This window comes from Fusarium falciforme, chromosome 3, assembly GCF_026873545.1.
Source record: "Fusarium falciforme chromosome 3, complete sequence".
NCBI lineage: Eukaryota > Fungi > Ascomycota > Sordariomycetes > Hypocreales > Nectriaceae > Fusarium > Fusarium falciforme.
The window spans coordinates 4,193,081-4,219,024 of NC_070546.1; the positions used below are offsets into that span (position 1 = coordinate 4,193,081).

A 25,944-nucleotide genomic window follows, 5' to 3' on the forward strand; every position below is an offset into this window, starting at 1 on the left:
TAAAATATAACTCTAATTAAAATAAGTTTTTATTTTTCTTTTTTAATAATTATAAAAAAGTCTTAATAAATTATAATATAAGTTTTAAATAGATTTAAAGGTAATATAAGGCCTATAAAAAAAGAAAATTCTTTATAGGATTTTTTAGGTTTAAGTATAATAAATACTTTATTAGATTTATATAAAATAAAATTAAGAGTAATTTATATTACTTTAATATAATATTAATTAATTAGAAGCTCTATATAAAGCTTACTTTTATTACTTAATAAAAATACCTTATAAGTATTAATTAATTATATTACTATAATTACTATTTAATTCCTTTAATTCTATAATAAGAAGAGTAAAAATATAGTCTCCTTAATATATTTTATCTCTTTTAAACCCTTAGAGGACTTATAAGAATAATTTTAAGTTAGTTATAATTTACCTTTTTATAGCCATAAATATTAATAAAAGTAAGAAAATACTATTATAATTATTTAATTTATTAGTTTATAATTAGCTATTAGACTTATAGATTAAAGGAAAAAAGCCTAAAAATATTTTATATAATAATAACTTAGAAGGGATTTAAAGTATTTATTAAATTATAATCTTTAATAGGCTAAGAATTAAAGATAATTATTTTTAATACAAAAGTATTTATAATAAGATTATAATAAAATAATAAACTTTTTATATAAATTTAATTAATTATAATTTAATTAAATTTATTTAAAAAATGCCCTAAGACTAGCTTTATATTAATTAGGGAGAATATATATTAATAAATATAAGAGATATTAGCTATATTAATAATTAATAGTCTTATTACTTGATCTTAATTCCCTAGAGTAATCTAAGTAATATAATAAAACTTCCTTAGGGATTAAGGCTATTTATAATCTTAAATTCTAGAGTTATATTTCTTAACTTCCTTATATAACTAATTAAATAATATATTAATTAAGGCATAGAGATAATAAATAACTTTCTTATTTATTAAGAGAAAATAATTATCTTAGCTAATGATAATAAGCTTAACTTAAAAATAAAAAAGTTAATAATAAAATTAGCTAATTTAAAGCCTAAAGCTTAAAAGTAAATTAATAAATCCTTAACTTTTATATCTTTTAATTAAAACAATTAGCTCTAGACCCTAAATAAGTCTTTTAAGAATCTATCCCTAGGGACCTTAAAGTAGCTATAACCTTTATTAAATAATAGCTTTAAGTATTAATAAAATAAGAGCCCTTTTTTATTTAAGGGTATAAAAGATATAATTATAAGGTAAAAGTTATTAGGTATATTTAATTAAATAATAATTAATTATAAATAGGGTTAAATTAGAGATAAATATCTTTATATTATTAAAGAAAGACCTTATATTTATAGTGCTAAAGATTTTATTTACTTAGATTATATAATCAATAAGGGATTTATATTAGAATAAAAGGTAATTAAGATAAAAATAAAAATTATAGTAATTAACCTAAGAGAAAAAAGTTAGCTTAATATAATATATAATTAATTTATATAATAATTACTAATTAATAATTATATTATTTACTTTCTTAATAAGATAATAAGACCTTTATAATAAAATATATTTCTAGCTATTATTACTTAGCCTTTGATATTTATTATAATATTAAAAAAGAGCTAAAATAAAAAAATATAATAAAAAAATAAAGATATTTAATTAATTAATCTATAATAGCTATAAGCCTAGTATAATATTAGGTAAGGTATAATAAGAATAATATATAAAGAAAAGAAATAAGTTTAATAAGGCTTTTTAAGAACTATAAGGATAAATATTAAAGCCTTATAAGAAGCTATAAGTTAAGGGAAATAAATATTAAGCTATTTTAGGCTATTAGGTAATTTCTTATATATAAAAAAGGAATTAAAAGCTTTTATTCTTTAATTATTATTATTTCTATTATAATTAAAGAAAAAAAAATAACTTTTTAAGCTCTTTCTCTAACTAAAATCGTTATTATTATTAATTAATTAATTACCCTTATTATTTTATATTATATTTACCTTACCGAGAAGTATATAAGATCACTCTTTAAAAGTCTTTAGGAAAGGTTATAACTTCTATGATCTGGCTATAGTTAGTATATTTTATTTCTCTAATAAAATATTTCTTTTATTTTTTAGTCTTTTATAAAAAGTAACCTTTCTTACTTTTTCACATACTAATAAAGTAAACCTAGGATAACTTCTAGGTTAATAAAAAAGATACTTAACTTCTTAAACTTCATATATATATAATAGGCCTTAAAGGTAGCTATATATATATATAATTTTATTAATTAAAAAAGTTAAATTAATAGATTTATATATTACTAGCTATTATAAAGTCTCTAAAAGTATATTTATATTTATTTTTAAGGTATTAATAAATATCAATATTAAGAGGTTATAAATAATAACCTAATTAACTTAATAAGTAATATAAGATAATATTAAATATCTTATAATACTATAGAAATTTAAGATCTTTATAAGTAAAAAAGAAGTATATAAAAAAAGCTAATATAAGATTAAAGCCTTCTTAGCTTAATAATATGGTTTAAACATATATTTCTTATTCAACTAAGACTTTATAATACATATTGTATAGCTAAACTATTTCTTTATAGAAGATTTAATAAAGGTCTTATTAATAGTAAAAAAATAATAATTAAAGTATTATAGCTATTAGATAGCTTAATACGAGTTATTAAAACCTATATTTATAAATATAAAAATAACTTAGTTATTAATATTAGCCTATATATATTCTTTTTAGAATATCTTTACTATAAGTATTAAAAATAAAAGAATTAACTTCTTAGCTATATTAATAATATTAATAGATATTAAAGACTTTTTATTCTTAGGTTAAATTATAATTATTTATATATTTTACTTTACTTAATTAAAAAAAAGCTTAAAGCTATTATTTATTTACTTAATTTATAAAGAGGTCCTATTAAACTTTTAAAGATTATACTTTTAGATACTAAGAGTACTTATTAGAGTATTAAATTCCTTAAATTAATTACTAATATATCATATATTAGTCTTAGCAGCAATACAAGTAATTTCTTAGACCTTTAGGGACTTATATTAAAGCTCTAAATAATACTTTTTATACCTTTATACTTATAATATTAATATAAGAGGCTCTAGGCTATTAATGCCCCTAAAGAAAACTAGTATAGTTATAGATAGAGGTTTCTAATATAATAAAAGCGCTCTTCTTAATTAAATAAATATAGGTTATTAAAGCCTATTCTTTAAGCCTAATTAGCGCTAACAATATCCCTCTTTTAAAATTAAAAGGTAATAATTTCTTAGCTTTTAATAGATATATATATTTCTTAGTTAAGGTAGCCTTTATATAATAAAGCACGGCGGTATTATTAATATTATATTTACTTAGTAAGGGGTTTACCTAAGTTATTAATAGCATATATACCTTAGGTAGATATATATATATTATATATGCTATAGCGGTGTTTTTTTTACTTAAAAATCAAGGCATAATTAAATTTAATTAAAAATAAAATTTACCTTTAATTTAAAGCTATTTAGACTTTAATTCATAGAGAAATAAGGCAATTACGGTATAGAAGGCGGTCATAGCAGTAACATAGTTATAGGTTATAATGCCCCCTCTATACTAAACAGAGGGGTTATATAACTCGCTTACTTAATCCCCTGGGTAGGCATGATCTTCACGGCCTTATGAAACAACTGCGTTAGTAATCTAGCCACATGCTTTAAGTAACTCGGTGGGATGGAGTACCCCGCACTAAAGATAACCTAAGATAATTATTAATTAACACACTGCTGCTCATTATCGTTTACCTAGCCCTTGATCCTTTTAGCACGCTCAGTGCGATATAGTGCCTTCTAGCATCTTTTGCGTTGGGTTGAGAATGTTTAACGAGGTCTTGAAGACCCCATCGCTAGATTGGAGTGAGAAGCAGACCATGTATCTAGCATCTTCTATGAATTGTATGTATAGCACGCGCGTGAAACTGTGGATACCCTCTCGATGTCAGATATGGACTATTCCTATCGTCAAAGTACAGGGACTGCCTCGCTTCATTAACAACCAACCCAACCCGTTGTCTAACAAACTAGACCCGAGGATGGGCATAGGCTCCGATCATCTCATAGACCTGAGGTTGAACAGGATCTCCGCTCATTTCATAGACCTGAGGTCGAACAGAATCTCCGCTCATTTCATGAGCTACATGCTGCGGTATAGGCTGCGGTACACCTTGAGACGCCGCACTTTGGACACTTGGCGACACTGGTTGATTCATCCAACCTTGCGACGAGGCGGGATTGCTAACCGAGCTCGGTACAGTCATCATCGAACCTCTCCACTCGGACTGCACCGGGGAATTTGGGCCTGTCTTTCCAGCATTCGGATCAATTGGCGCTGCCCCAGTCGATGGAGCTGGTTCCATTGGAGCAACCTGCATTGGCGAAGGGAGTTGCTGAACAGGGGGAGTATCATCCTTCTTCCGCCGTCGAACGAACCAGAAGATTGCAAATGCTATAAGCGATAGTGCTACGAATCCTCCAATCGCACCACCGATAATGGCTCCGACATTATGATGGTTTGGAGGAGGCAGACGTGAAGGAGGAGGCGGGGGAGGTATGGTAGAAAAAACCGGTTCGGTTGATGAGATATGTGAATTGGTTCGGGTGTAGGTTGTAGTGATAAGGTCTGCATTATTCTGACCATCGTAGGTAAAAGATACGCTCGAAACTCGGGTCATGGGGGTCGGTGCACATGTATAGTCCCGAACTCCGTCTGGGTAGGCATACGTTCGACAATATGCAGCCGACTCCTCGGTGCTAGAGCGCAATTCCAGCCGTCAACAACATATCCCATAAGACTGCAGGGATATTCGACTCACCAGCGAAGAATGTGGGCAGCGCTCACGCAGGTATCGTTGCAAAGATCAGTATTCAATGCCGCCTCGCTCTCAATACACTTGAGCCGAACCTCCCACTGCTTGGGCTCTTCAAGCGCGCCGCAGATCAACGGTCCTGCACTAATCCACATGCAGGGTTGATGGTTCTCGCAAGTAATTGGGATCCCTGGACGCCCTGACAGCCAACCGCATGTTTCGTCTGGGGCTATGGTGACAGTGACGACGAAGTTTGATAAGCTGGTCGTTTGACGCTTTGCCATGTGTCTAAGCTCAGGGACCTCTATCATTTGTGTTTGTGCAGGTAGTCGGTCATGGTCCGTGATATATGATCGTTGCGTGGGCTCGGAGAGGGCTCTTCCCTCTGAGCCCTGTATGGCCCACAAGCCGAGGGCTATCGCAGAATGTAGTAGACTACTCATCTTGAAGTTGACGGAAACGAGATACTGAAGGAATTGTCGGTAGACATGCCTCGCAAAACGCGGGACGGAGGTTCAGTTTTGCACGTCAACAGCATCTGAGCTCAACAACAGCGGCATATACGCCTCTCCAGACGACCCCGATTTGTTCCAAGATTGAGACGTCTCACATCCTTGGGCGATAGTGCGCATAATACCAACCAACCCATTCCCAAGCGGCTGGTAGGGCTGAGATCCAGAATCGCTGTGACTTGGTCACCAAACTGCAGAAAGTGGTGAAGGTCCCAGGCTGAGACTGGCTTAATGATGCGTGTGAGGGGTCATAATGATGCAGCAGCTAGAATTTAAGCTACGGCCGAGGCTGTGGAGACGAGGAACGACTGATGAGAAACCCTGTTTTCAACCACCACCATTGCTCAACGCAGCTCTCAGAATGGATGTCGGGAAAGCCAAAGAGCCTTTGTATTTCTTTGTACCCAAGTAAGTAAAAGCAACCATGCTATGATTTCTGGTACAATGAAAGCTTTCCAATTCGAGAGCCCAGGGTGGCTTCTTACTGGATTCCAAGCTCAGTTCCAGTCTCTTGCAAGGGTGGCTTTGAACCAGCATTTCATTTTCTCCAGGTTACACATTCCTCTGTAGGCCCCTCTATAGCCCCACTGCCGCATAATTATTACTTTTCTCTGTTTCTGTAGCCGCTATATCTCCCATAGTGTCAAGGGCTCAAGTCTTCGGACTTTTAATACATGAAAAAAACAGTGGTTTCCGCAGATGACAGCACGGAGGAGGTAGGGTAGACCCTCTATTCGGCTGATCAGCTAGGCGGTATACAGTATGTGAAAATCGGTTCCGTAGACCCTCCAAATAGTAAGCACACCTTATCCCATGAGCTGCCCGAAGCTTCCGCTACGGCCATGATAGGGGGCCAGGCCAATTAAAGCTCTTGTTAGCAACGATACCTCAGTCTACACTGTCTTTTGTCCTAGGAGCAAGTAGACCAGTCATAAGTCTCTAACAGTCACACTCCCTAAAGCCTTCTGTAAAAGGCGCTAGCTGTTAGAGACAACACTGGGATGTGGTACGGGCCGGAGGCTTCGGGCAGCTCATGGGATGAGGGGTGCCGCAGGCAGGGCCTGATGTCCTTTTAAGTCTCTTTTGTTCATCGACACATATTGCACCTTGCGCCTTGACAGTGTGCTTCTTAGCAGTTGTAGCATGTCCTTGTGTAACGAAGGGTCGCAAGATTATGGACTTGATTGAAGATTGAGATGCCTCACGTCATCATGCCGTTAGGCAATATGGCTTCAGACATGAGTGAAACAGCACTGTCTGAGGGCAATGCTCACCACCAAACTAGACAACTGGGAGAAAAGGCAGGAGCAAAGGCACCGTCAGCCACAAAATATGGGCAAACAACCGCAAGACACGGCATAAGGTTGATCAATCGGATCGCTAAGTGTGGCAGGCTACGGACCAGCCATTACGCGTCCTCGTAATTATCATTCTGGTTTGATAGTAATGGCTGTTCGGTGTTGTCAACAGGACGCCTTCCATCAATTGTAGATCCAGCTTAACAGTACGCAATACTAAGCAATATTAAAAAGTCTCGACCATTCATCCTACTTAGGTGTACCATACCTGTCTTCCATACGTTGAGTTTCACTATCATCACATGTGGCTTTCGTGTCCTACAGTTCCAGATAAACACTTTGTACGGTTCCCCGCAGGTGACGAGTTTCAGCTCTATAGGCTGGTCTTTTCTGTGATGGCGTCCTTAGCTCAGACGTTGGTGTTGACTGACTCGCCACTAGGTGAGAGTACCTCTCTTCTAAACGTCACTTCGCATCGCTTTCTTCGGTCAAAAAGATCATCGATCGGATATCATGCCTATCGCTGGGCCAAAGAATCTTGGATATCATCGTCTCATTTTCTTTACTAAGAGCCTCTAAGGCCTTTGGGCAGTATATGGCCGTCCGAGCCGAGTACTGCCGTACGGCTTACACCGTCCACCTTTACCAGATACACTAGTCTCTAAGTTCTCGCGCACGGCTGACTGGGTCTGTGGTGTAGTTCCCTTGACAAACTCCATTTCCGCCTCATCTCTACAGCCGGACGGGCCATCGCAGATTAGTCCTACCCAGATTCGACAGCCTATGCATCTCTTCCCGGTTTAACGGATTCCTTCTCCACCAGAGGAGGAAAACAGGGTGACGTCGTGATAAATCATCGCTGCCACCGCCTCGGTATCTCTAGACCCCTTAAATAGAAGTAGGTGTCAAGCCTGGTCTAATCATATCAGCTACGCTAATCGATGACGCTAAGTAGATAGCCTGTTTTGCTCCTCGTTTGATGGTTTGGTCATCACCGTTCTAATTATTAGCGTTTTGATAACATCCGTCTAAATACGGCGATTTGGACGTCAGCCTGGCACTCTCAGCTAGGTGACTTGCTTGAGCCAAAGATTAGTAAAATCACAGCCCCCGGTGGCGTACGCCACCAGGGGAACAATCCGACCAATGATGGCTCTGTGCGACGGTGTGTCGGGAGCGACAGGCTTTCTTCTGCACCCTTCAACAAACCCAGCCAAATAAGTGACAGCCACAGAACCAACAGAGTCGCAGCAGGGAAACTAGGGACGCAGGTGAGCGATGAGTTGCCATGGCTTGGCGCAGCATATTCAAATCCTCTTCTCGACAAATCCAAGTGTCATCGGTCGCGAGTTCGGCAAATAAGATGTGAGGATATGCCCGGATATCATACTTCGCACTAGACATGCATTGTGCCGCTGCCACTGCCATCTTTCAGCTCCATGCCTCCAACTGCTGGTGACGGCCGTCTAGAAGTGGTGATGTAAAGAACATGTGAAAGAATGTTATATGAGTAGACGCGGGACAGCTCAGATGTCTACTGATTAATAACAAGGCTGGTGTTTTCCTGAGACATCCTCAACTATTCGGTCAGTTCATGTCGTTCTTTGCATGAAGCAAAGCCAGGTGCCATGCGTCTGTTAAAAGGTCTGATCATCGGGCTTCTAATAGAAAGGGCCCGGACAGCCCTAGCTCCAGCATCTGAAGCACCTTCAGCACCAGCACCTTCAGCACCAGCACCTTCAGCACCAGTACCTTCAGCACCAGCATCTGAAGCACCAGCATCTGAAGCTCCATCTGAAGCTCCAGCATCTGAAGCACCGGCATCTGAATCTCCACCTTCAGCTCCAGCACCTTCAGCTCCAGCATCTGAACCTCCAGCATCTGAAGCACCGGCATCTGAAGCACCAGCATCTGAAGCACCGGCATCTGAAGCTCCATCTGAAGCACCAGCATCTGAAGCTCCAGCATCTGAAGCACCAGCATCTGAAGCACCGGCATCTGAATCTCCACCTTCAGCACCAGCACCTTCAGCACCAGCACCTTCAGCACCAGTACCTTCAGCACCAGCATCTGAAGCACCGGCATCTGAAGCACCAGCATCTGAAGCACCGGCATCTGAAGCTCCATCTGAAGCACCAGCATCTGAAGCACCGGCATCTGAAGCTCCATCTGAAGCACCAGCATCTGAAGCACCGGCATCTGAAGCTCCATCTGAAGCACCAGCATCTGAAGCTCCAGCATCTGAAGCACCAGCATCTGAAGCACCGGCATCTGAAGCTCCATCTGAAGCACCAGCATCTGAAGCACCGGCATCTGAATCTCCACCTTCAGCACCAGCACCTTCAGCTCCAGCATCTGAAGCTCCAGCATCTGAATCTCCAGCATCTGAATCTCCAGCATCTGAAGCACCTTCAGCACCAGCACCTTCAGCACCAGCACCTTCAGCACCAGCATCTGAAGCTCCATCTGAAGCTCCAGCATCTGAAGCACCGGCATCTGAATCTCCACCTTCAGCACCAGCACCTTCAGCTCCAGCACCTTCAGCACCTTCAGCACCAGCATCTGAAGCTCCATCTGAAGCTCCAGCATCTGAAGCACCGGCATCTGAATCTCCACCTTCAGCTGCAGCACCTTCAGCTCCAGCATCTGAAGCACCAGCATCTGAAGCACCTTCAGCACCAGCATCTGAAGCTCCAGCATCTGAAGCACCAGCATCTGAATCTCCACCTTCAGCTCCAGCACCTTCAGCTCCAGCATCTGAATCTCCAGCATCTGAAGCACCGGCACCCGAACCCCCACCTCCCGCCCCAGCACCCCCAGCTCCAGCATCTGAACCTCCAGCATCTGAAGCTCCATCTGAAGCTCCAGCATCTGAAGCACCAGCATCTGAAGCTCCATCTGAAGCACCAGCATCTGAAGCTCCATCTGAAGCACCAGCACCTTCAGCACCAGCATCTGAAGCATCAGCTCCAGCATCCCAAACACCAGTTGAGCTGACACCTAATGGGCCCACCGATACTGCCGAAGGGCGTACTGGGGCTCCTAATACTCCCCAGGAGCCAACTAGGGCTGCTAGTGAGCCCACTGGTATCCCCGTGGAAACACAACCCCGCGCCACGGAATTCAGGACACCTACTAGCCCTTCTGCTAGCCCTACAGGAAAGTCCATCGAATTAGACCTCAGCGACGCTACACTCGGCGAACACGCAACATCTATCATGATTGACGGCGAGACAGCAATGTAAGCCCCTCCTAGCAGCTGCTTCACATCTGTTATAAGCTGACATGTATAATAGTCTGCTAAGAGCTCCACCTAACGGCAACGCATCTTTCAGTATTGACGTCACGAAACCATTAGATATTGCGCCGGGTGAACTCGTCAGCCTCATAGCTTCAATCAGAGTTGGGGACATTGGCGCTCCCAACTCACAGCTCGGGTTTCTATTGCGACGGGAAAGTACAGGCTCCCGTCTCCAGATGATTATGGACGAGAAATCTATTTACGATAAAGAACTTGAGACTACCGGGGGCAAGTTCGAAGAGGTGGAGAGTGAAAAAACCAACATTTCAGACAACCCAAAGGTGAGCATGCTCCAGGAATCTGGCGATAACCCCGTGGATCTCACTGTTCGCGGTCTCATGTTAGTGGAAGCGGAGAGAGCAGCCCTCTCCGCTGAGACCACTCGGACAGAGTCTGCTCCTAGTGGTCAGGAAACTAGCGTCACCAGTGGAAATGGCAAAGGTGGCGGGGGCAGAGAATCTGGGAGCTTCAGCTCTGTGTCTAGTCTCTCCGAAACTGGCACTGGCGCTGGCACTAGCCCTGCTTCACCAACCAGTTCTGGGCCTGTGGCGATTGTGCCAAACGAGGGCGGACATAATCTTATGGTGAACAGAGTCGCGGTATATGTGGTGCCTCTTATCACAGCTTTTCTACTTGAAGAAAATCTAGGTATAGCTTAGTAGCCGTTGGTGAAATCGCGGCTACTCGGGGGCGCCATCTAGAAAAGCGGCCGACCTGGTGGTGCCCGCTGCCCACTGCCGTCTATCCCGAACTTGTCTCCGCTATTTCAAGATGGCTGCGCATTTGCACGCCCAACCTTTTCGCCATGCAGACACATCCAGGTTCCCTTTGATTCACTATGCAGCAACATCATGGCTATCTCACGTGAGGTTGGGTGAACCGGCGGAGACGTCCCCAAGCGATCTTCTAGATCTACTTGAATTGTCGGAAGACTCACTGGTCGAAATATGGGTACGCACATACGAGCAAATGAAACCTTACGCTGCCGACTGCCCGCGAAGAGGATTAGCACGCAGCTTGGGTAAAGCACTTCTATTAGGATTTTCAGAGATTGCTTAAACATCGAATAATACTAGAAAAATGTGAACCAGGTGGAGAGTATCTTATGAGATAGTACTTGAGGGTTCGGCGAATAAAGCCTGTAAGCCGTAGAAGTCAGGTATAGTCGGGGCCCCCCGTGCTAGTAATCATCCATCCTTTTACGATGATTAAAATCCGCGAATTGAGATGCAGTCAGACCGCATACATCTTCTGCAGCCATGTCGACCTTGCCCATGTGTCCCTTGGCTCTGTACTGCTCACAGGTTTCTCGAGCCTCCCTCTGGCAAAATATCCTCGCTAATTCGTGTGCTTTTCAGTTCGTGAGCCGCCCACTGATTCCAGGCTCTTTATACTGCACAAATATTGACGCAATAACTTTTACAGCTCGTACGTATCTAAATGATGGTGTCTTAGCTTTTCCATCGAGCCAAGGCAACCGCTGCCGAAACTGCAACACCCCTAACATATCGGCTTCATTAGTCTGTGAGTGACTATACGTCGATGAAATCTTTATAATTCATATGAATTTACTAATTTCTTATAGCTCACCCAGAAATGGATTTACGCCCCCGATGATACCTTCTCCGCTGCCTTCTTCAACGATGTCGACTTGGCCCCACTCAGTCCGCACCAGGCCATGTCCCAGCTTTGCCGCCGATGCGGTGATCTATCTCTGCAGTCCTCCGAGTGCCAGTTCACGGACTCTCAAGCCGGTTTAGATTCCAGATCCCAGAGCGAAAACTGCGAGCTTCGTGATCTATTATCTTCCAGTATCCAAGGCCAGCCGCCTTCTCCTCACGACATGTTTTTGTTTACCCGCGTGGAGTCTTACCTCGCAACTGATGATGGCAACGAACGACCTATCCTCAATCTCTACAGAGCACCCGGTTCGTATCCATCCCATTTCGTCTTGTGTTCCTAGGCGGACTCATCGAAGGCTTACGCGGCGTAGGGCCCAGTGTCGACCCTTTAAAAACTCTTCAAACTGGCTTCTCAAAACTCCCGGAGGCCGGCAGCGAAACCCATTTCAAGGTGCTGAGAAAATGGATTCATGACTGTGATAGCAACCATGAGTGCATGCCCGCATCGCTTGATTTTGTACCAACGCGGCTCCTTGACATCAGCGAGTTCGACTCTGATGTTGTTCGGCTCCTTGAAGACAATGACGGACCAGATCGACACAAGAAATATCTGGTGCTGTCCCATCGCTGGGGCTCCCCTGGGCACCATGAAAGATTTTGCACCCTCAAGGCAAACATCAAGATGCTTAAGAGTGGTTTTAAGGGGTCGCGGCTGCCAAAAACTTTCCGCGATGCGATTTCCGTAACACGAGGGCTTGGGTTGAACTATCTCTGGATCGACTCACTCTGTATCGTCCAGGATGACTCTGAAGACTGGAACATGCAATCCAAACTTATGGAGCAGGTCTTCAGCTCAGCATACTGCACCCTTGCAGCAAGCTGTGCTTCTGGGACAAACGATGGGTTCCTCAACGCACGTTCCCAGAGACGGTGCATTCCAATGATGGCCGGCGATGTGACTTACTATGCGTGCGAAAACATCGACGATTTCAGAACCCACGTCGACCAGAGCGAGCTCAATCAAAGAGGCTGGGTTATGCAAGAGAGGGCTTTATCACGACGAACCATCCACTTCGCAGAGAGCCAGTCATACTGGGAGTGCGGTGGTGGCGTACGATGCGAGACAATGACCAAGATGAACAAGTATGCATCACACTCTCTAAACTCAGTCAAGCCGCTAACCCAAGATCTCAGTCGCAAGGCCTCATTTCTAGGCGACGCAAACTTCCCCCGTTCGGCCAGTAAGTACGCTAAGGGGCTGAAGATTGAGTTGTTCCAGGATCTCTACGTGCGCTACTCTAAGCTGGCTCTCACGTTCACCTTGGACCGGCCCGTGGCCATCAGAGGTCTCGAGAATAGACTTCTCAATGCCTTTGATACCACTGGCGGGTATGGGATATTTGAGTGCTATCTTCATTGGTCCTTGCTGTGGAGGTGTGGAGGAGAGAGCATGAGGCGGATTGCACACTCTGGCGGTGAGCCCGTCCCTTCTTGGTCGTGGATGGCGTATGATGGGGCTATCGACTACGTGTCTGCTCCTGGTGGACAGATTTCGTGGTCCCACGATATCAAATCCCCATTTTCCGCTGGCTCAAGCGACCCAAGTCGTGAGCATGATATGGCAGCTCTCGCCCTAGAGGCCCCGGTTTGGAGCCTCGTCAACGACCTTCCCAACTGGCCCAAGTCTATATTCTTCGACAACCCAAGTCAAGTGTTGGAAAAGCCAGTGGAATGCGTTGTTCTGGGGAGTGGTAACCCATGGCCATCAGAAGAGTTTCAGGCGCATTGGGTTATTCTGGTGCGTTGCAACTCGGCGAGCACTGGTGCTTCTTCTGACGGTGTGTATGAGAGAGTTGGGGTTGCTATCCTGGAAGGGCGTCACATTGATTTTCAAGGCCAGGCGATAAAGGGCAAAATTCGATAATGGCATGAGCAACTTTCTCTATCGTCTTATTAGATAGTGCCAATTCAAAAACAAAAAAGGAAGAAACGAACTCGCCGAGAAGAGAACAATCCAAACATTAAGATGGTCATAGGGAAGCGTGGGCCAGGTCGCTCGGGTGTGCAAAGTCTTCCTACACTTCGACTTTGTTATCACTAATCTTCTAATTAGCAATTCGTTATGCATTCTGTATCAGAGTCGTGGACAGATGATTCCTAAGCGTTTTGGGTTATGATAACCATAATTTCTCTGTCAGCCCATTCAAGAGTGCCAGGTAAGAGACCCGAGAACGCGATTGAATTCTCAGCAGTGCCGGCAGTGGAAACTCAATCCTAGGGAAAGTCGAGAAAGGCCATGCGGCCGTTCCTGTTGCCGTAGAAACCGCTGGCTGAGCAATTAAGCAGGCATAATGCCTGTGAATGTAACCGGGGAGACGAACTGAAGAGCGTCGTGCTCAAGAGTTGGCGATGATTCAAAGGCGAAGGAGGACGGGGGCGGCAATATGTTAATGGTAGGAGTAAAAAAAGATTTTCAATTGAAACTATTCCAGTGTATGCCGGAACGCCTTCTAAACAAATGATGCATAGGATGGTGCGCATCTAACTTTTGTCGTGCGAAGTGTCTATATGTTGATGCGTCGTCTCTGCTGTGATGTTCCGACCACATGGAGATAGTTGGTTCTGATGCAGTGCCACTCTTGAAATCTGCAACAGCTTGAGGTGCCAAAGAACAAAAAGAAGATGAATGCAGAAGAAATATCCAAAGCAAGGCCAAGAAGTTGACAAGTTACCAGGAGGAACTCAGTTGATCGCGTTAAGAAGCTCTGAATTTTCGGCAAAATCCCGAAACTCGGCGTGATCACACATTCTCTCCAGTCTGATGATGCAGTAGCGCCTAACTAGAGCGCGGATCTCCTTGCCAGCCGGATTCTTGCTGGTGGTGTGGTTGTAGACGTACTTTACAAGCTGGGTGATGTCGGGGATCACATTGCTTGTAAAGGTAATGTTGACCATCGCGATCCAAAGTTTGCGAAGGGCAAGATCTCGCAGCTTGGCTATCTTGTATCGGTCGGCGAAAATGAAGACGTGAGCGTGGCAGAGAAAGACATCTGCGCACGTGTGAGTTCGAGTGTCGACAACGTTATCCGGGCTGAACTCGTGTCCGGAATATCGCTCCTTGAACCTCTCCCAGCAGAAGCTGTTATACACGCCCATTGGAGTTCTCCTGTGGTTTGTCAGGCGAAGCTTAATCGTCTTGCGCAAAAGAGGAGGCTGGGCAACCATGGCTGGGATTTGTCTGAGACGAGGCTCAACACCATCGTAGTCTCCAGTGAAGGCAAATGCGGAGAAGCAAATGAAGGTGTCGACGTCGACATGCTTCCAGAGAATTGGTGTGCCGTCAAATCGACCCTTTTGCTGTCTGATGATGTTTGCAAGAGAGGAAGACTGGGCCGCAATGAGTTCGCTGTCAATGCTGAACTCGTTCTTGTTGGGTCCAATGAGGAACTGAGCCTTTGGCGAGGCCATGATGCTGAGAGATGTTAGCAGGGACTCAGCCATGGCTCAAAATCGAATTGGCTTACCTGTGAATGTTGGATGAATCCATTGCGTAGTGTGTGAGTAGGTTGTAGTAGAAGGATGTAGTGATTGTGTTGGTAGAGCGTCGTGATATCTTGGAGAGAATCAATTGAGTGAAGCTTCTGAGATAATGGAAAGTGTTGATGCGGGAAAGAAGAGAATTGAAGAGAGAAGGAATGATCCCCAGGTCTTTTCATGGCTCAGTTTTCTCATTGTGGACTCTCTTCTCTGCCAGGCGGCATCTGTTCAAGATGTAAACAACACCATTCTACAGGGGCCTTTCTGACATTGAGTTGAGATGTAGGTGCAAGTTGAGAGTTTAAATCCTCCAGGGCCATTGGTTGAGCCACGAGACGCTGGCAATCCGCATATAGGGAGGGGTTTGGGATGCACACATGAGAGGCTCAGCCTCGATATGATTCCTTCCCGTGTTTCAATCAAACCCAAAAATGCATCGACGGCTGGCCTAGGTCTTGAATGTTTGTAAGGGTCTGCCAATTACACCGGATCACGAGAGCCCTATTACCGTCTGAATGTGCACCATAGCCCTTGGTAGTTGCCTAGTAGTTTTTGACCGTCACAACTGCTGAGACCTGTTGAAGGCCTTTAGAGGAAAAGTCACATATGGCTCTAATGTGCAAACAAGATGGTTAAACGTTGGATGAGTTGAGGGGGTGGGAATCCATGCAGGCGTGTTTTCTTCTCTCCAGATTTGCTGATAATGTCACTTGGCTCTGATGACATGTCTTTCCAATAAACACTTACAAACTCACGAAGCGTGCAGTGAGCGGCCAGAAGCGTTGCAGCATCGAACGATCTCAACTGCCGAGATCTTATCTTACGACCGCCTTTCTACGTTGGTGGTCATGCAGAATGCAAGCAGCTTGCGTCCTAATTTTCACCCTTGAGCTATAGGGTAGTTTGCATGCTTGAGATCGAACCTAACGATCAAGGAATATTAATCAACTACGGGACCCATCAAGGAATACCCAAGCAAATAGGACAAGCGATCCTGTTAGATGGTTTAACTATCCGTCACTGTTGATCAAAGCTCTCCATGATCAAATAAATGCCCCTGGGCGACAGTTCTGGGAGTGTCTACCATCTTCATGGCTTGTCACGTGCTTGTCACGTGCTTGTCCTGACCCACTCGAGCCATACGCGTATATGAACTATGAACCAAAACTCTGTGATGATTCAAGGCGTCAAAGTCTCGGTAGCCTACAAGGGGGTCAAACGCTTCAGGGTGCATGTGTCAGTTGGCACACGGTATCTAGCCTCTGAGCTTAAGATAGGTGGTAGCCAGCATTAACTCGCTCTCTCATGACTAGTTACCAATGTTTTCATCAGGACTCTCCCTTTCTAGTTAGTCCAGATGACGATGGTGGATCCACCGCGGAACTGTATTACATTGGCTGGCCACAACCACCATTTCCCTTCCCCTATTTCTGTCGAGGCTACTGATCGCCTCCGTTCGTTGAGTTCATGATCCGCGGCCAATGGAACACGTTTGCGCGATCCCCGGATTCGTGCGAGCCCAAGCCTGGCTCCGCTTCCCCATGGGCAGTGGCTTATCTCTGTGCTCGCTTGGTCGACACGATACCACAATCAGATATCCAAGATAAACTTGATGTAGCACAAAGTAAGACGCGGTGGCTACGGGAAGTACTATCTCGGCAGGGTGGCGGGCACGGGAGAGCCGGGATAGTGATGGATGCCTTGGCTCGATACACTGATAGAGATCGTATCCTCTTGCTTATATATAATGACACTAGTCTGCGATGCACCGTCTCGTTAATTATCTTTGCCACTTTCCCTACCTGCCCACCTCTGTACCAGTCACTCCCAGGAAACCCGTTCACATAGCACATTATTCATCATGGCGTTGGGTGGTACAGACACCCCTTCGAAAAAGGACTACCCTCTCGAGGAAGATGCTGCTCTCGGCCGTAGTAAGTCGGTGACAGGTAGGAATTGTCCCTCGACGTGCGAAAAAATCACATTCAAGAAAACCTGTGCTGACTTGAATTGGGCGCACTCCAGTTGGCCACACCCAAGAGCTGCGCAAGAACTTCTCCGTCTTTTCCGTCCTCGGTATCAGCTTCTCCCTCGCGAACTCGTGGTTCGGCATCTCTACGGCCCTCGTCACGGGCATCAACTCTGGTGGTCCTGTTCAACTCGTTTATGGCATCATCCTCATCACCATCGTGTGCGCCGCCATCGCCGTGTCGCTATCCGAGTTGGCCTCGGCTATGCCGGATGCCGGCGGACAATACTTTTGGACAAGCCAGCTTGCCAGCAGGCGCTACAGCCGATTTCTGTCCTACCTGACCGGATGGATCGCCTGGGCCGGCTCTTTGTTTACGTGCGCTAGTATTGCCCTGGGAGTTGGAGGCTTGATCATGGGTTGCATCCAGATGGCGCACCCGACCTTGTAAGCAGACTCCCGAACTTGACGGATTCAACTCTAATGCATGACAGAGTCATCAAACCGTGGATGAACTTTGTGGCTTACCAGGTTGTAAACCTCGTTTGTGCCTTGTTCAACATCTCCAGCACAGCACTGCCAGGCGTTACGTTTTTCACCTTGTGGAATTCCATCATTTCGTTCCTCGTCATCATTCTCACCGTCCCCTGCAAGGCCGACACGCATCAATCGGCCAGGTTTGTCTTTTCCCAGTTCGTCAACAACACTGGGTGGCCAAGCGACGGCATTGCATACATCGTTGGCCTGATCAACTGCAACTGGGCGTTCAACGGTCTTGACTGTGCCACACACATGGCTGAAGAGGTTCTCAATCCAGAGCGGACAATCCCCATTGCCATTCTTGGTACGGTGGGAGTAGGTTTCGTGACGGCTTGGCTCTTTGGCATCGCCATGATGTTTAGCATCAAGGACTTTGACGCTGTTAGCAGTACGCCGACTGGAGTGCCCATTCTTGAGCTTTTCGATCAGGCACTGAGTAACAAAGCTGGAGCCATTGTGCTATGCTCATTGATCGTGCTTACGGGCTGTGGATGCCTCATCGCTTCTCACACCTGGCAGGCTCGCCTCTGCTGGTCTTTTGCTCGAGACAACGGCCTGCCTGGCTCCAAGTATCTGAGCCAGGTACAGCCGCGCCTTCGTACACCAATCTGGGCGCACGTAACAAGCTGCACCATCGTCAGCATCCTCGGCTGCTTGTACCTGGCTTCGTACACTGCCTTCAACAGCATGGTCACGGCATGCGTCGTTCTTCTATACGCATCTTACAGCATCCCAGTGGTTTGTCTCCTCGTCAAAGGACGGTCCAAGTTGAATCACGGCCCTTTCTGGATGGGCAAGTTTGGTATGGTCTGTAACTTTGTCCTCCTTCTATGGCTAGTGTTCTGTACCGTGGTGAGTTGACGATCTTGTCCTCGATCTGGTCCTCGTACGCTAACGATACCTGCAGATGTACGCTTTCCCACCTCAGTATCCGGTTCAAGGCGATAATATGAATTACGTCTGCGTCGTTTACGCTATCACCTTTGCTGTTCTTATGGCGTGGTGGTATGCCAGGGCTCACGTTGATTATCATCCCATTGTCAATGTTCATTGATCAAGTGTAAACCTGTCGAGGTTCAAATATTGTAACAATAGTTGGAGCTCTACATTGATATGTTAATTGATTCTTCGTACCTATGCATAACATCGCTTCTAGAAATGTCCTCTGACGAAGCATATCATACCTCTAAAACTCGTCTTGTGAGTAAGAGCAGCAAAATAGTATTGAGAGATGTCACGTCAAACCCAGAAACTCGGCATTGTTTGACTTCAACATTCCGGTCCTCACTGAACAACATATTGGAGACGGGGAACGCTGGGAATGCTCATCTAGACTAAGATTGTGTTGCAAGTAAATAACCGTAGGCTGATTTGAACGTTATGGTTGAGAAAGGTGAGAGGGGATAACATAATGCCACATTTTATTTGTTACGCATTGATAGACTTGGCAACTCGAAAAGTTCCCGTTCTGTTTACAATGGAAACTGCGAAATCACCATGCCGCTCCAGAACCTTCTCTACGTGGTCTCGATGTAACGAGAAAACTCCCTATAGGCAATCTTGATCAGCACAAGGTTTCGAATGTCGTTGGAGGCATCACTTACCAATCAGTCACGGCTTCCCTCCACTGCCTCAACTCATGTCTTCGCGAGATGGTAAAGAAGTCAACAAACTCGTCTCCAAAGATTTCGCGAGCTACCGAGCCCTTGGCACCAAAACGCTTGACGGCAGCCGCGAGGGTATTGGGCAACCGCTCAGCAGGGCTGTCCTTGGGTCGCGCCGACTCAGGTGGGATGGTGACTTGGCTCTTCTTCTCAATGCCTCTCAATCCTGCGCGGAAGATGGCGTTGAGAGCATAATGCGGGTGAATGTCCGCGCCCGGCACACGGATCTCGAAGCGTGTCGCCGAGGGTTTGCAGCTAGGAGGCGCGACTAGACGAATAGATGCGAGACGATCCTCATAACCCCAGCTAACAGACACGGGTGCCCAATAATTCTCGATTAGACGCTTAAATGAGTTGACATTGGGGGCAAGTAATGGCATGATGTCGGGCATTGCTTCGATGATTCCTGCGAGAAAATGACGGCCGGTATCAGAGAGATATGCCATGTCGGGCCATGGCGCATCAGCGTCAGGTGTCTCTCGAACGAATGCGTTCTGACCCTCACTTGTGAGGGATACGTGAATATGGCCAGAGTTACCAGGAAGACCCTGGATAGGCTTGGCCATGAAGCATGGAGTAATATTGTGTTCGACGCCGATCGATTTGCACACGAGCCTGTCCAAATTCTGTCAGTTGAGGACATTGAGAAAGTTCATCGGGCAAGACCTACTTAAAGAGTGCGACATTGTCGGCCATGCGTGAGACGGGTGAAACAGCGAGGGCCTGTAGTTCCGATCTAGTCAGTAACGCTCTTGTACGCCTTAAGCCAGGCTATTTATCCGTACCGCTTCGTAAACGCAAGGTCCGCTTTCGGTATGCCATCCCTCAATAGGGCAGTCGATCTCCAAGCTCTTGTCAAAGATATCGTGGAAGTACTCTTTGGCCATGATGGGCCTCGTCGCGCTGTATCCGAAAGCCCCTGCTGTTACAGGGCGCAGAGCCTTGGGCGCGTTTGTGGTAAGGAATGCTGCGAGGTTCGGTCGGCCACTGGGATCGCTATAGCCATCTTCGGAAGGGGTCTGAAAGTTCATAAACTCGAGTTCCACTGGCAAGAGGAGTCATTAGAATTCGTACACGTTGGATATCTGAATGTTAGGATTTTTGACATACCTCCGGCCAGTGCCTCGTAGCCTTTGGCGGCCAAGTCATTTGTCAATGACTTGATCAGACCACGGCCATCGGCAAAGACAGGCTTGTCCTGGATATAAAAATGAAGAAGGAAGAAGGCTATGTTGTCTTCAAACGGCAGTCTTCGAAACGAGTCCAGGTCAATCATGGCGGTAAAGTCTTGGTAGCCGCTCTCGGCGCTCGTCAAGCTCGTCTCTTCAGTGTACAAGACATCGTGCATGTCCCAGCCAAAGATGGCCGAGCTCATGCCAAAACCAGACTTGACGCTCGACAGGAACTTGGCCTTATGGATGATCTTGCCACGGAGCAGACCATCGCAATCGATGCCTGCCACCTTGACTTTGTTGTCGTTGGCTAATAATCTTGTAATGCGATCGAGTGATGATTCTGTGCCGTTGGTGCCATTGACGCCGTTGGTCAATGTCTTGTTTGTCGGCGTTTCATGCGATGTGTTGCTTGAGCTGGTCATTATTGCGATGCGGGCGTGGTTGAACAAGATGGTAGTAACAGGGTAAGGATAAACTTGGGAGCTGTATCGCCAGTACAAGAGACAATCTGTAGGGGCCTGATAGATGATGATCTAGTGTCGACATCAGGGTAGATAAGACACCGTCATCTTATGCAACAACTCCACGAATAAACTTGGCGCGGACCGATGAGCCATGGGGGCAATGGGCCTGGCTCATGGTCTAGAAAGTGCCTTGCCTCGAGTCGATAAGATTCTACACGACGTTGGTTCATCGCGGTTAACCACGCTGCCTCAGTCAACCCCGGCTGATCGACCGCTCTCAAAGGGGGTACCTGAGCATCTCGATAAGGACCAATCAGAACCATTTCCGCTGGGTGGGTGTCCAAGGTTGAGGCTATCTAATGCGGGCTACGCTAACAACACTTGGCAGCAACACTTCAATCATCACCATTGCTCGAAAATATTGTTTACCCTACCAAAGATGTGGCTTCAGCCGTTCCAGCTTCTCCGCGCTGGGATAACTGACACTCTTTGCACGACCGCGCATCGCGTATCGCCGAGGTCGACAACTCGAGCGGCAATTCACGCAAGGCATCCAACAACACTCGACATTGCCGCGATCCCATCCCCCGTTGTTTTCCTTGCTCTAAGCAATCCATGACCATGGAATCCTCCATAGTCTCGGTTTCGGAATGCGATGCTCCGATCGAATACTTCATTGAGAAGCACGGCACGTCTTGCCAAGTAGACGAGGACCATTGCCGCTACGGCATCCGAGCTCCAGGTCATCAAGAGCAACATGGTCTAATTGGCAGGTGTATTATCAACCAAGGCATGGCAGAATGCTAAACAGATTTCAAGACGAATAGAACACAACTCGTTCCAAGATGACAAATGAATCCTTCGAACCGTCCGCCGCGTCCGTCAAGCCCACAATGCCGGCCGAATCCCCATAGCATGCATTTTCTTTGGCCACTGGGTCACCAAATAAATGGAAGAGCTCTCGGTGGTCATGTTGGGCGAATCCCCCGTAGTTCGAGGTATCGGTTGAGCACATTGACTTTAGAGAGCTCTTTGATGTAAAATCTGGCTGGTCTTGGGCTCGGTTACTGAGGCCAGGTGGACGGACTGCTCTCTTCAAGCGAGTGATGGGTAATTTAGTAGTCTAGATCGGCTACATCGCGATACCGTGCTCCAGGCCCCTCAGGGTGCTGTCAATCTGGGTACGATCCCCTCCTATGAGATACAAGGCCTAGATGTTCCAAGTCGGATACTCTCTGCCCAAGCCGAGACAGGGTCTCGTGGTGCGATGATAGTAAATTCTTTGTCTTCACTCGCTGGCGCGTCTTTAATGCCCAGCAATGAGTGCTCTGTAGAGTGTAGGCAATAGCCCTCAACTTGGATCCAAAGCAACAAGTGCTCGCACGTCTCATGTACAACAACTACATAATTTCTCAACGAAAACCATGGTTTGTTTTGCAGCATTGGGTTTTGATGTTGCTGTGTGTCTCTTCATGTTTTCTTTGATCATGTGTATGACGAATACGGCATTGAAAAAGTAGAAAAGCATGGTTTCCGTAAAGGGATACAGTCAGATTCTGCATTTAAAACCAGCTTTGCTATCCTACTTAGGCCTGTGCCTCCTTTACGTGGTAGCTCTTTAGCTTGACGAAAGCGTCAAAACCCCGAGGTCCCAACGTGCAGCCCAATCCCGACTTCTTCCATCCTGTCCAAGCAAGATCCTATGGCACCTTTTGTCAGTCAAATGTTTCTTGTCGAGTAAATGCAGCAGATACTCACAGGGTTCGGGTAATCGCATCGATTGACAAACACGGTGCCAGCTTCGAGTTGCTCAATCAGCTCCTCCCCGCGAGCAATATCCTTTGTCCAGACACTAGCGGTCAAACCGTAGTCGCTGTCGTTCATCAGACGCACAGCTTCCTCGTCGTCTTTGACTTTGGCGACGGGGATAACGGGACCGAATGTCTCCTCACGCATGACCTCCATATCATGTGTGACGTTGGTCAAGAGTATGGGAGCGACATAGTTGCCTGAGGAGGGCGCAGTGGTGAAGCTGTCATTCTTGGGAGTCGCGTTTACAGCACCCTTGTCCAGAGCGTCTTGGATTTGCGCCTTGATGTTCTTCTGGGCAGCGCGAGAAATGACGGGACCGACCATGGTGTCCTTTTCGAGGGGGTCACCAAGCTTGTATCTGCATAAACAAGGTTAGTCAACCGGTTTCATCATGCATCGTGATGGAAACATCAGTGTTGGTAGTGTATACGTACGTCTTCAGCTCTTTCTGAAGCTCATGGACAAAGGCATCGTGCACATCTTGATGCACGTAGATACGCTCAACAGCACAGCAGCTCTGACCAGAATTGAAGACAGCGCCATCCACCAATTGAGCCGCAACGTATTTCAGATCGGCATCTGGTCGGACATAGGCCGGATCATTGCCACCCAGCTCTAGGTTGACGGGAATGGTGCGTCCGCTCACAGCCTCACGGATGGCCAGGCCACCGACGGTAGATCCGGTGAAGCTGATGAGGCCGAGCTCAGGAAGCTTGACTAGCTCTTTGAGGGCTTGGGGATCGCCGGACTGGATCACCTGGAGAACATCCTTTGGTAGGCCGGCTTTGTCAAAGATGTCGACGAGGTGCTCGCCGATGAGCGGTGTCTGAGGCGAGGGTTTCAGAATGACCGAGTTGCCGGCCAGAAGCGCTGGAATGAGGGCGTTGACGATGATGAGATACGGGAACTACCGCGGGTAAAACGTTAGTAGATGTAGCAATGCTGTGAAGGAGAATTGCTCACGTTCCAAGCAAAGACAATAAGCGTGGGGCCGACGGGAATCTTCTTGATCTCCCTCCGGAACCCCTTCTCAGGTCGTCCAGGCAAGCTAGCCAGCGCCTCCTCAGCCGTATCAAGAAGATAATCGGCTCGCTTCTGCATCGTCTCAATTTCCTTGTGGCTCGCGGCAATGGGCCGTCCCATGTGCTCTGCGAGCTCACGACCAAGCTCAAACTTGCGGTCCTGGATGCCGGCGAGGCCCCTTTCGACGATGGCTCGACGCTGGGCAAAGGGAAGCTTGCGGAAGGATTGGAAGGCCGCCTCGGATCGCCGGGAGATGTCGCGTGCCTCGACAAGAGAGGTTTCTGGTCTTTCGCAGACGACCTTGTTTGTCGAGGGGGAGATGGTCTTGATGGTGGAGGTCATTGTTGCTGATAGAGATGTAGGAATGCGGAGTTGAAGGAGGACTGGGAGAAAACAGGGAGCAAATGTTGGATTATGTGATGTTACTTATGCCGCAGATGATGAAGCTATACGACTGAACGTCCAATAAAGCCGTCCGAGCATCGGGCCAGCTTATCATCATGCTTGACTTATCGAAGGATGGCAGAACTGGACGAGCACGCAGTTGCTTTCCACTGTGCCATGGAGCATGCCAATAGGGCCAGCGGAATAGAACATGATTGGCCCGCGCCGTGATACTGTCTTGCGGTCATCAACAAACACCACGCGCCACTGCATTGTCGATTACTCGAGAGTATCCTAATACCCCGCACTCATCTCTTCTTCCCCTCATCTCACGGACCCTTATTACGTAGGTGGGCAAGTGTCGAGATGCATCTCGGACGGCTGAGATGTTTCCTGCTGCTATTGTTCCCTCCTTTGTCCAATCACGATCAAGACCGCGCTCCCGATGGCGGGGTCAATAGCAAATCAAGGCTAGATGAAGGTATCAATGGACTCGACACTCGTTGACCCGCGTCCGATACGATACCGGCGCGTCAGTACTCCAAAGGGGGCTGCTGCAGGTTCCGCATCTGCGCATTACAAGATGGCGACTGAATGTATAAAGAACATCATGTTTGTCTTGTGCTGCTTTCGTATCTCCAGCATTGTCTCTTCTTGTTAGCAACACATCATCGCCCTGCAACACCCCCTGCACGTCACAATGGCCGGAAGACTTGAAGGAAAGAACGCCATCATCACCGGCGCAGCTGGGTATGTTTATTGATTTGACCCTACCCATATCCCAATGTCAAACTACGAACGATTGCTAACGACGTGCTATCAACAGCGGCGTCGGCCTCGAATCCACAATCCTCTTCCTCCAGCAGGGCGCTTCTGTCCTCATGACCGACGTAAACGACACGGCCCTCGATAAAGCTCTCTCCAAGGTCAAGAGCGTCGTCCCCAACCACACTGGCAAGGTCGAGACAAAGGTCGTCGACGTGTCCAAGGAAGACCAAGTCGAGGCAGCGGTGGCACACCTTGATTCCTGGGGCGGCGTCGACGTCATGTTCAATAACGCCGGCATCATGCACCCTAAAGATGGAGACTCGGAGGAGTGTCCCGATGCTATCTGGGACTTGACTTTCAACATCAATGTCAAGGGTGTTTGGTACGGCTCTAAGCACGCTGTGCGATCACTGAGGAAACATGGCAAGACCAAGGGCAGCATCATCAACACAGCCAGTATGGTTGCTATTGTTGGCGCTGCTACACCCCAGGTTGCGTACACAGCTAGCAAGGGTGCCGTTCTTGCCTATACCCGTGAGATGGCTGTAGTTCATGCGCGCGAAGGTAGGTCTATCCTGCCTCGAGGTGCAAAGGATGTTCAACTAACCATTTTCCCTTGCAGGATTCCGCTTCAACTCTCTCTGCCCGGCACCCCTCAAGTAAGTCCCCATGCCATCCAAGATTCATGCGGTGCTATGGTCACTGACATTTGACAGCACCCCCATGCTCCAAGATTTCCTCGGTGACGACAAGGCAAAGCGATTCCGCCGTGAAGTCCACTTCCCCACCGGCCGGTTTGGTGAGGCCATCGAGCAAGCCCAAGCAGCACTCTTCCTTGCTAGTGATGAGAGCAGTTTCGTCAACGCCCATGACCTTGTCGTGGATGGTGGATTGACCAAGGCATATGTGACACCCGAGGGTCCTGCCACTCAACCACCAAGGAACCAAGGGCACTAAAACTC

At 46.3% G+C, this 25,944-nt stretch overlaps 7 protein-coding genes across 7 annotated transcripts; 3 read left to right on the forward strand and 4 right to left on the reverse strand.

Moving 5' to 3' along the window:
• Positions 1 to 4,127: 4,127 nt before the first annotated feature.
• On the reverse strand, positions 4,128 to 5,356 carry NCS54_00453200 (Hypothetical protein; the record flags this gene model as incomplete). Its single annotated transcript, XM_053150063.1, has 2 exons — positions 4,128 to 4,857; positions 4,920 to 5,356. 2 exons carry the CDS (start codon positions 5,354 to 5,356, stop codon positions 4,128 to 4,130), a joined length of 1,167 nt encoding a protein of 388 aa, XP_053006038.1.
• A 4,585-nt stretch (positions 5,357 to 9,941) lies between these two features.
• NCS54_00453300 (Protein kinase domain-containing protein) lies at positions 9,942 to 13,570 on the forward strand (the record flags this gene model as incomplete). Its single annotated transcript, XM_053150064.1, has 5 exons — positions 9,942 to 9,964; positions 10,020 to 10,623; positions 11,610 to 11,952; positions 12,018 to 12,789; positions 12,841 to 13,570. The coding sequence occupies 5 exons, from the start codon at positions 9,942 to 9,944 to the stop codon at positions 13,568 to 13,570; spliced, it is 2,472 nt and encodes an 823-aa protein (XP_053006039.1).
• Positions 13,571 to 14,388: 818 nt separating this feature from the next.
• NCS54_00453400 (Hypothetical protein) lies at positions 14,389 to 15,193 on the reverse strand (the record flags this gene model as incomplete). Its single annotated transcript, XM_053150065.1, has 2 exons — positions 14,389 to 15,118; positions 15,171 to 15,193. The coding sequence occupies 2 exons, from the start codon at positions 15,191 to 15,193 to the stop codon at positions 14,389 to 14,391; spliced, it is 753 nt and encodes a 250-aa protein (XP_053006040.1).
• Positions 15,194 to 17,044: 1,851 nt separating this feature from the next.
• NCS54_00453500 (Hypothetical protein) lies at positions 17,045 to 18,746 on the forward strand (the record flags this gene model as incomplete). Its single annotated transcript, XM_053150066.1, has 4 exons — positions 17,045 to 17,132; positions 17,209 to 17,599; positions 17,647 to 18,544; positions 18,600 to 18,746. 4 exons carry the CDS (start codon positions 17,045 to 17,047, stop codon positions 18,744 to 18,746), a joined length of 1,524 nt encoding a protein of 507 aa, XP_053006041.1.
• Positions 18,747 to 19,209: 463 nt separating this feature from the next.
• NCS54_00453600 (Gln-synt-C domain-containing protein) lies at positions 19,210 to 20,953 on the reverse strand (the record flags this gene model as incomplete). The annotated part of the gene is made up of 5 exons (XM_053150067.1): positions 19,210 to 19,240; positions 19,297 to 19,971; positions 20,027 to 20,079; positions 20,142 to 20,401; positions 20,467 to 20,953. The coding sequence occupies 5 exons, from the start codon at positions 20,951 to 20,953 to the stop codon at positions 19,210 to 19,212; spliced, it is 1,506 nt and encodes a 501-aa protein (XP_053006042.1).
• Positions 20,954 to 22,581: 1,628 nt separating this feature from the next.
• Positions 22,582 to 24,332, reverse strand: NCS54_00453700 (Aldedh domain-containing protein; the record flags this gene model as incomplete). The annotated part of the gene is made up of 5 exons (XM_053150068.1): positions 22,582 to 22,695; positions 22,754 to 23,165; positions 23,242 to 23,714; positions 23,771 to 24,213; positions 24,257 to 24,332. 5 exons carry the CDS (start codon positions 24,330 to 24,332, stop codon positions 22,582 to 22,584), a joined length of 1,518 nt encoding a protein of 505 aa, XP_053006043.1.
• A 582-nt stretch (positions 24,333 to 24,914) lies between these two features.
• On the forward strand, positions 24,915 to 25,939 carry NCS54_00453800 (Hypothetical protein; the record flags this gene model as incomplete). The annotated part of the gene is made up of 4 exons (XM_053150069.1): positions 24,915 to 24,964; positions 25,041 to 25,546; positions 25,605 to 25,641; positions 25,699 to 25,939. The coding sequence occupies 4 exons, from the start codon at positions 24,915 to 24,917 to the stop codon at positions 25,937 to 25,939; spliced, it is 834 nt and encodes a 277-aa protein (XP_053006044.1).
• Between the last annotated feature and the right edge of the window lie 5 nt (positions 25,940 to 25,944).